Genomic DNA, 10,173 nt, shown 5'->3' on the forward strand with positions numbered 1-10,173 from the left:
TATTTGCTGTTTTGCTTAAAATCTTTTTGGGTTTTTAGACGATTAGTTTGTAGATGTCACCCTAATCTCTTTTGACAAATATTTTTCAGTTTTTCAATATTTCAATTATAACCACATTAATTTAGAGGCATAAGCCTTTTGTTGATTTGTTATTATAAACATGTATTTTATTGTGCATTAAAATACAGTGTTATTTTCTGAAAAGCTGCAGAGAAATAACTGATTTTCTTTAAAATCTCACCTCCAGGCCCAAGTGTTCACAAACAGCGAGCAGTTCAGTGTGACCCGCACATCCATCCCACGATATCGCCAGCTCGTCGCAAACCTCACGCAGTCTCTCCTCTAAACAGGCTGACAGAGGAATGTTCGATCCCCGGGGTGTGCTCGGCTCATCTGGGTTCCAGAGATGCATTTGACCTACACACAAGGTAAGACACTGTCATCACTTAGTAACAAACATCTATAAAGTCAATTTTATGAAAATACTGGAGCCTCGACGTACCTTCTGCTTCATATTCCTCTGTGCTTGTTTCGTGAGCATTCCAGCGCTGTTAGATACAAATACACACAGAGATTAATATCACAAAGAAGCTAGCCTTGAAACAACCTACTAACATGTTGCTTTGTTGTTAATAAAATGTATGTATAAAAAAGTAATTTGTGAGTAAAATTATTAAAAATATCCCCGCAGGCTGATGTTCTCATGCGACAATCAGCTGTTTATAAGTTCAAACATGTTTTTAAATTAGGCCAGGTTGAGTTTGGGTGCAAAAGGGGGGGATGGAGAGTCTGACAAAAAGCACAACAGAGCTTTTGTGACGGCACGAGCACCAGGGAAGGTCAGTGGGCAAATTGGGAATAGTGGTAATAATAGAGAAATGGGTCACTATTTTAACTATTTAATTTGAGTTTATTTATAATTTTAGATTCAAATTTGAGTAACTGCATAGTTTTAAGTTTTTTGCGCTCAAGTATGAAAGGAGGAGGGGTTTATTTGGGTGCGACCCACTGTGCTCCAACCAAATCCCAGTGCGACCGTCTATTGTTTGGGAGGCAAACAGTGAGGGAATGAAGAACAGATGGGATTCTGCAAGTGGCGTTTAGGATACATGGTGTATAGGCATCCACGAGGGTGGGGGTAGTGGGGCTCATTGTTCCTCTGTCACAGTCCTACACCCTCCTCCTCCCAAAGCACCAGGCCTGCAGCAGAGCCCCCTGACCCATCCCCATCTGCTGGTCCCAAGGCCGGACATTGTAGCATTGTTGCAACCTAGATTACTCAATACCAAGACACGCTTCAGTTCAGTGTCTCGAACAGTGTTTGTCTTGGCGCTGGCAGGCATCTGGGGTGGAGTCAGGAGCGCAGACAATGCACAGAATATTAACACGTCTATCCGTGCACAAGCTGAGCTGGTCATCATTATACCAGTGGGGACTTTTCTTTGTCATGATTTATTCTGCGGCAGCACATTGAACATTGCTCATTCAACCTGGCATCAGTATGAGAAATTAACCTGTTGTCCAAAGGCCACAGCTGTCAGTAAATCCTATAACTACCACAAACGTAAACTGCAGCTAAACATTAGTTTCTTTTGACTATTTTCTCAAACAATTAATTCATTGTTTAAGCAATAAAGATGTCAGTAGTGAAAAGTGTTTGTTAGAGTCCAAGATGATGTCTTCAAATTGCTTGTTTGTGCAACCAAACTTTAAATAATATAAAACAGAGAAAAATATTAAAATTATCACACACAGAGAAGCTGTGAGAAGTTTTGCTCTTTTTCTTGATAAATTACAAAGACTATTGATGATATATATAAGATAAATATTAGGTACGTTTCTGCTAAATCGACAAAAACCACACGCTCTACAAATAGATTTACAGGACAAAATGCAACGTCTTGCTGGTTTTACTATTAATTTCTCATCCCTATTTCCATTGCAGGCCTTGGCCTCGCAAAGTGTGAGCTTAGACCTCTGTACATATGTCAAACAACTTTCTATGTCAGCAGCGAGGATAATCCAAGAAAAAGAAGATCAACCAGAGGAACCACGCAGAGTGTTCAGCTGTGCATGGCCATGATGGAACTAATGCTATACAACACAGTGACACAGAAGCATGTCACGTTTAAGCAGCTCATGTCCTGTGCAGACAGTGGGAGGCACCTTCTGTCAATCTTAAATAAAGGGAAATACTGACAAGCATAAACACTACAATCAGAGCCTGTCTCTCTTTTTATCTGTTCGGACATGATTAAGTACATTCTTAGATCACTGTGCTGTTCCCTTGACCACCACGTACCCGCCAGCATAAAACACTCAAGGCAAAGTTCAACTCAACACAATCGCATCATGAAACATTAAACTGACAACACTGTGCGACACTAAAACAAACACTGCGGTCGCATCTTGATTACTGGAGGCTTTTAAAACCGTAATTATGCTCAGTGTTATTTACAGACAGTGCTGTGTTGTTATGCAATGAACAGAGCTTTGTGAATCGTGTTTGAGTGTCTACATTACATTTCAGGATCTGCCCTGCATGCCAATAAGCTGATTAGCTAAGAATAACGCCTCGCTGCCTATCTGTGGCTCCCGAGAAACACAGTACAAGCAAGGACAGGAGGCGATAAGGATGGCATCCGAGTGTCTGGAGGTTCAGAACAGTGTTGGTCTTAGCCTTTTACCTCACGCTTCCTTGGAACAGCTGAGTCATAGTTGTCCTCCAGATCTTCCTCCTCTACCGGATTTGCAATTCTAAATTCGGACAAGTCTGAAATGGGTTCTATGAAATCTGGCGTGGAGCGCCGGCCATAGCGTTTACTGCCCTTCACAAACTTTGGCTGGATCTCAGGAGAGTCTGAGGAGATACAATGACAAGTCATAATTATTTGCACTTCAAAATGAGTCGTCATAGTAAGGTTTGCACAATAGTGGATATTATTAAGTACAGAAAAAATGTTCAGTGACTAATATCTGCCGCAGCCTTCAGCAGCTACTTCTCCAAACCTAACAACTTCTCTAAAAATGGTAACTAAAGGATCTTTTGAAGCCAAATGTTCCCATTTATTTAAATGAAACCAAAAGGTTGACAGTGCTTCTGGTGCAAACTGCAGAGAAAACATCTCTCTGTAGGAAGATTTTATGCATTAGCATTAATACATAAATATTGAACCTACACCCATACAGGTCATTGTGTGATCAATAGTGTGAGATGTGACCCTGAAGAACCTGAGCTAAAAAAGATGTAGGCTTTAACCACGAGTCTGAGATATTCATTCACAAAATAGATAATCATTAAACAAGTTGGGAACATAAACCAATGTTTCCAATTAAACCACTCTTTGTATTAACTACATCCACAATATAATTAATTGTGCTAGTGGTCCAACCATGACACTACAAATAGCTCAACTGTCTGCTAATTGGCTTTGGGTCTGCACTTCTGGCTCTGTGCCTCTGTATGTAGATTTACAGCTGAATCAGCATTGGGGATGTTCTTATTGAGCCTTCACAAGTCACCTTCTCACTTGGTTGACTTGTTGAATGGGGAAAAAAAAGTCTCATTCAAGTTCAATATTTAACTAATGCTGACATAACAGTAGGTTGAGGAGATGGCTTCATGCTTTGTACAGTGTTTGTCTGTGTGGGATCCAGACTTTACCTGGTTTTGACAAGGACTCTTGTTCTGCTTGTGGCGGCTCAATAGTTGATGACAATACCAGAATCAGTGCATTCTTGAATTGGTCAAAGTCAACCTGAAACAAGAAAATAAAACAGAGAGATTCTTAATTGAAGTCTTACATTAATGTGAAAAAAATGCAAGCAATGCTTAGTATGTGAAGCAAAGTATAAAACAAAGCAAAAGTTCTTTAAATTCCTTAGACTGGATGTAATTCCCTGTGTGCTGGGTGGAGGCTGGGTGGAGGCTGGGTGTCCCTGGGTGGAGGAGGGTCTGCTGAGCAGGAGCAGGGAGGTCACACTTCAAGAATCAACAGCTGCTAACCCTGAATATGGTGATTTTCTTTGTGCGTCGAGGATGGCGGCTGCCGGCTGCCGGCTTTTCGTGGGGGTTTTTCCCTTTTTCTGACTTTATTGTGGGATGCCATGGGTAGGCCATCAGTTCGTGGGCCCCTTACTAACATTCACTCCGCCCACACACCCGCACTTGCAAGACAATAGCCAGCCGTCTGTCCACACGCTTATATACAAACACAACTGGGTGCAAAAGTGTGGAGCAATTTGGAATATGATATCTCATCCCCCTACTTTAGGCTGAAAAGATAAAAACTGCACACTGGAGATCCTGTGAATGTGTGTGCAATGCATTTTATACAATCTGAAGTCCAGTTGTACAGATTAGACCAGTGTCCTTTCCATTTCATACATTTCCACATGGAGCACCCTCAAAGAAATGCATCTGTGAATGGTGATTAGTCGGCTTGGTCGTCCTGACGACAGACACCTGGGGATCAGGGCTGATGGGGGCACATTTTCTCCTCAACAAGACGGCTAACAAAGCACCAAAAAGCCTGGAGACACAAAGACCTGAAAGCTGGAGTGGCTTGACACAGGCGTCTGCCAGATTCAAAGGATGTAGAGGATCCTATGCACAGGAGAGCCAATAGGCCACGACTCCCATGCACATCGGAAAAGGAACAATAAGGATTCTGCAAATACAACTTTTCTGAGGAAATTACAGAGCAAGGTTGCGGACAAAAACAACTGCTTTCTTTTCTAGTGGCAGAGAAATAAAATGTACCCTGGCTGTGAGCCGGTCCTGGTTCTGCAGCAGCGTATGGAGGAGAGCTGGTGTGGCATCGTCCAGGTGCAGCGACTGGCAGAGGTCAGAGAGTTCCTCCGGGGACAGTGAGCCGGAGCCGCTCGCGTCAAAACTGTTAAAAACTTCTTTTAGGCGCTCCTCATAGTGGTCCTGCTCTTGGGTGTCATCCATCCCACAGGACAGCACCCTGCCCTGAAAGACACAGGAGGACAACCTTTATTTCATCTCACTTTCACATTTCAGCTGATGTGATACGCACAAACACAGAATTCAACATAAACCACAGAGCATAATATCTCTAATGACTGTTAAAAGACACTCACAAACAGGGAGGAAGCATCTATCTCGGCGGCATGCGTTCCTAACAGCGCCTTCATCTGAGTGTGTCACTGAGCGACTGAGCTACCAACACACTGCTCCAGCGTCATTTGTGGTGCAGGCTTTGGCTAATCCAATTAGAATGATTAGACAATCAGATAAATTGATCGACGTGGCCAGGTCTGGCATTGCCCATGACTCTCTTTTTAATGCCTTTAGCTGGAATGTTTCATGACCAATGTAATTCAATCTGAGGCTCTCATGAAAGTGAAATTTGACCTTGTATAGACAGTTTGACGTAGCTTAAACACGTCAGTACTGTTGTAAACAGCACCAATAAATACATGATCAAAATGTAAGGGTATCTGATTTCGTAAAGGCTGACAAAAAACTATTCTAAGTTAATCCTAATAAAAACGATAAAAAGCAGCATGTTTTGAGTTTTTTTGCCGACTAAACGCTCGTCAGACTGTGATAAAGACCAAGGACAAAGACAGCCAACTGGCACTGAAAAAGTGGAACAAACAGCCAAGAACTCATTTAGAAGGTTACACCGGAGCCTTGAGCCAACAGTTACAGGCTGGCAGCATCGGTTACAGAGACACGGACAAAAGTTGTTATACTTCCTATTCAGGTGGATCATTGCTGTAATTGAAAAACAATGAGAGCCATTTGTCAGAGAGCGAGGCTCTTTTGTGGCAAACAGAAGTCCAGTCCAACACAACACCAAAACGCACAGCAAGCTGCGTTTCTCTCGAGCAATGCAAACAACCAATCCTGGCTAATTATTCAGGAAGCGAATTGCGAGCGGTCATCATGGGTCAAACAGTGGAGTCTGACTAACTTAGGCAATGACATAACTCATAGACGCGACATCCCAGGTCAGCCGCTCGAAGCTTAAGGAAGGTAAATGGCACGTGACTTGGAAATAGCGATGAAGAGCTGAGCAGAGTATAGCATTCATCTGCGTCTATTTTCACTTTCCACCAATGTTACGTCTGACTGCGGCGACACATTTCTGCACACTACGTAAGTGTTGGGACTGCTGGCATCATTCCAATGTTCATATAGTGCATCCATTGTTTCTGACTAATATCTCTGTTCCTGCCCTCCGTGTGCACTTGTCTTACAAACAGTTTTCACGCTACATCCTGCCTTATTTCTGCATCCGGGGCGGCTGTACAATGCAAAAATGAGTTGTCTTCTTTGATATCATCTTTGTTAAAAACCTTGTGAATCAAGTTTGAAAGTAAGAGCGTACCATTACGTCTAAAATCAGATGAAACTTTCCCAGTTTGGGCCTAAATGTCTATACAAAGACCACCCTCCTGACCCCTGCTTTTCCAGCTGCTCTCAGTGTGATCATCAAGCGCTCAGGCCAGGTGTCCCCCCCACTCCCCAGACTCGGGGTACCCATTCACCACAGACAATAGAGACAAAAAAAAAAAAAAATCAGTATTCTGCATCTGCACATCTGAGCGGCTTATGAAATGCAAGAAAATCACGGCTCAGCAGTACGGAAGCTGAGTTGAAAGAAATGTAATAAAAAATTGGAATAACACAAGAAATTTGCAGGAAAATAATAACTGTTTCTATTATTAACAGCACTGGTCTGACCTTAGTTTAATTTTTCACACTTTGCTTGTGATGTGGCACTGACTCAGTTTGCGTTCTCCACGCAGCCTCTGAGCCAATTATCCCGGTAGCCCTCCTGCTCGGGCTCAGTCGCAAGTGGCTCATGTGGGTCGAGGTTTGACAGCTGCTGCGGCCAAAGAATCACTTTAGTCCAGGTCGCAAGAAGGAGGTTAATCCTTCACAGCATCCCAGCATTCACTGGTGCTGCTGGTGTGGTTGGTAATTATCACTAACAGATGACAGTCTAAAAAGTACAAAATTCAAAACTTGTGAAACACTTTTGGGTGCACGACGGTTTGTTGCACCTTTTGGGATACGATTTTTATGGAGAAAAGGAACTTTACTGCATTTTTGTAAGCAAACTGTTGTTTTTATGTCGGTGGGCAGGACTCAGAATCATTTTAATATCATCACTTATTGTGTAAACAGAATCCCATCATGAAGAAATATTGTTCATTAACTTCAGCAGTTCTACAGTTCTTTTAGCCTGAATTAACTATAAAATCAGAACTATATGAAAATGTGAACAAGAAAGTGTTTTCAGGAGAATATTTTGGGAGTATTTAGGAATAATTATCCAACATTTAATTCAGCATGTTTATGGTTTATTTTATAATTGTGTTGTATCTTCCACTCCTGTAGGAGTGAAACCCAATCTGCTTTAAAGCACAGTTTCCCTCAGGTCTGTGATTTATTTCCATTTTTATGACTTTATGTGCCAAATCCCATTAAATATCCACTATCATCATGCAACACACTCTTAATAATATTGCATTTTATACTATCTTTCGCTTTACTTTGCAAAGACACAACAAGAAAACAACGTTAAATACACCATTGCACACAGTAATTGATGAGCTCTATATGAACTACTTCACACTTTCACAGTCCCATTTCAGGATCTAATCAATGACTCATTTAAATCAATAAACCCCATTGAGTCAATACATCCATAAGTGTTTTCTTTAGGATGTGCTACAGTGTGTTTAAGTTTAAAATAAACTACCTCACATATCATTTATGGAGACTTTTTGTCACAAAACCACAAACTTCTGCGGATGTTCAACCCGGCTGTGAACCCTGTGAGCAAGAAAAGGGCAGGAAAGAAAAACGACAAGAAAGAAAAGACCATCTTAAACAAACGAAAGTCTCCTCTTGCCTTAAACACCGCCAACAGTTGCCCTCAGTAATGCCTGACCTGCTCCACTAACTTCACCGCACCTGGGTCAACTTTAAAGTCAGCTGTGGGCTCCATAGAAACGTTTAAGCCGGGTAAAGACGCAGGTAATAATATAAAATATAATATAAAAATAAAAGGAGGATATTCCTAGAGAAAGTGATGGGCTATGCTAACCGGGCTAATTCACCAGCAGGGCATGTTGGGAGGAAACGGTTGGTCCGGACATTATCATCATTAAAAACTTGTGTATGTTTAAAAAAAACCTGTGAAGCAACCCGGAAAACAAAAAGCTGTTTTAACAGTATTAAGTTAAAAATAATATAAAATAAACACTCACCAAAGTCTTACTTGGACGACAGTTGGTTTCTTTTCCTCCACAACTGAAAATGTGGCGATAAACACTTTAAAAAAAATGCTAAATAAACGTTTTACAACATTTTTCTAACCGTCGTGGCGTCGCAGGTAAACAGGATAAACCTCTCTTTTTCTTTTTTGTTGTTGTGTTGGATGACAGGAGGCAAAGACAGGTCACTTACTTTGTGAATTCCTCAGAATTTGTGGAATGCTGAAGGGCGACTTGGTCATATGAGGTTGTGAGGAAGTTAGACATGAGCCTGGAGTGTGTTGTTATGTGGGTATGTGGGTGTGGGTGTGTGTGTGTGTGTGTGTGTGTGTGTGTGTGCACAAGGGAGTGGAGGACGTTGAAAAATCACTGGAATCATCCCAGCTTTACTTTCCTTGTGTGGCTCTCTTCATTTCCAATTTCCCCTTGGAAAAAAAAGAAAAGGATACAGCCTCAGAGCTCCGGCCTGAGTCCCAATGGCCAAGATTTTCTGCACGGGGTCAAAAGCCATTGAGGATGGTTGATATGGGAAGCCATGACGCACAGTCTGCAGGAATAAGCAGAATTTATATTAGACTTCCAGTCAGCTAATCAATCATCTGCTACACAGTCAAGCTGGCATTACAAGAGAAAAAAAAACATCATCATAATCTCCCAGAAAGGTAATCCATCAATGTGGAAAATTAGACTTATTATCAAAACAAATCTGATCAAAAACATAAACATTAGCGCAAATGGGGACTGGAATATTTTCTCTGACATCCGCCTGACATGTGTGCAGACTCAATTCCTGTGAGACATCAGTAATAAATTCATTTCATCCATCCTAAGGCTCATATTTTCAGCCTCGGAGTGCACTTCATTGCCAGGATCTTGCAGCTCCCCACCCCCAACCCACCCAGACACCAAAACGTTATCATTATCAGGCATCTATAACTCAATTGTTTCGGTTGCCCAGCCATCCATGAGCTCAGCGCAGCTTACAGCAGCATTATGTAACAGGTAAAGCCATGGCCCCCGTAACCTAGGGACCTGACCCGTTCTGCTCCCAGCTTGGGGCAGGAGCTGGTGGGCTGGCTCTCTCTCGCTCTCAAGATGCTGAACATAATTTCTCACAGGCAGGATTATTAACCCTTTTTATTAATCATGTGTGCCGGCCCGTGGGTGCTGGGATTTAAAAAGGATAAATGCATGAAACAATGCTCACTGGAAGAGTTGGCCGCCGTAATCGATCCTCCTGTCTGTACCAAGCCCTTTAAGAGATCTGTTTTAATGTAAGTAACAGGGGACAAATGCCCCGTTCAGCGTAGAAAATGTATGCAAAGACTTGGCCGAACTTACATGAAGCTCCAGCAGTCTTAGTTCAAATCAAGTAGGCGTGTACAAAAGTTACAGTCTTCTTTAATACTCAACTAAATTTATATTAAAAAGACTGTAGAGGTGTCAAACTCACACAGGAGGAGGAGGACTGTGGATTTTTAAACCATCTTAACAGAAAGGATCTTAAAAAGCTGTACAAAGATAAGACTTGAAAATGCATAATCAAACATGCATGGAGCAGATTAGACCAGCTAGCTAACTTAACACGAACGGTTCAAATAAAATAAATACATTAACAGTGACTTGAGGCGACGATTCAGTGCAATGCAAACAGCCACGGTGCTGTCACAACCACAAGACACAGCCGAGAAAAAAACCAAAAAAAAACCACTCAATTATTAAAAATCAGTTCCTTGTTCTTTTAACATCCGGACTACAATTTTCGGTTAGTGTGAAATCCCTGCACATATATATATAAATATACAAAAACATCATTTAATGTCCACCACCCAGTGAGCAGCGGTAGATAGAGATGCAAACAACGCCAGTGTTTGGTCACACTGCTGTCATCTGACTGTCACACACACACACACA

At 41.8% G+C, this 10,173-nt stretch overlaps 1 protein-coding gene across 3 annotated transcripts in view; it reads right to left on the reverse strand.

Moving 5' to 3' along the window:
* nin (ninein (GSK3B interacting protein)) overlaps positions 1 to 8,435 on the reverse strand; it is a 24,624-nt gene extending 16,189 nt beyond the window's left edge. For 2 of the 3 annotated variants that reach the window (XM_035673469.1, XM_035673470.1), the window contains exons 1-5: positions 4,763 to 4,954; positions 3,665 to 3,758; positions 2,688 to 2,860; positions 503 to 548; positions 242 to 417 (exon numbers count right to left, since the gene is read on the reverse strand). In XM_035673469.1, coding sequence (XP_035529362.1) covers positions 242 to 417; positions 503 to 548; positions 2,688 to 2,860; positions 3,665 to 3,758; positions 4,763 to 4,954 — 681 coding nt within the window. Of the gene's footprint in view, positions 1 to 241; positions 418 to 502; positions 549 to 2,687; positions 2,861 to 3,664; positions 3,759 to 4,762; positions 4,976 to 8,253 lie in introns of those variants that run through there. The other variant, XM_035673468.1, reaches the window with a different exon arrangement.
* Positions 8,436 to 10,173: the final 1,738 nt, after the last annotated feature.

The sequence above is a fragment of the Morone saxatilis genome, unplaced genomic scaffold (assembly GCF_004916995.1).
Source record: "Morone saxatilis isolate NCDOM2014 unplaced genomic scaffold, NCSU_SB_2.0 Contig3, whole genome shotgun sequence".
NCBI lineage: Eukaryota > Metazoa > Chordata > Actinopteri > Moronidae > Morone > Morone saxatilis.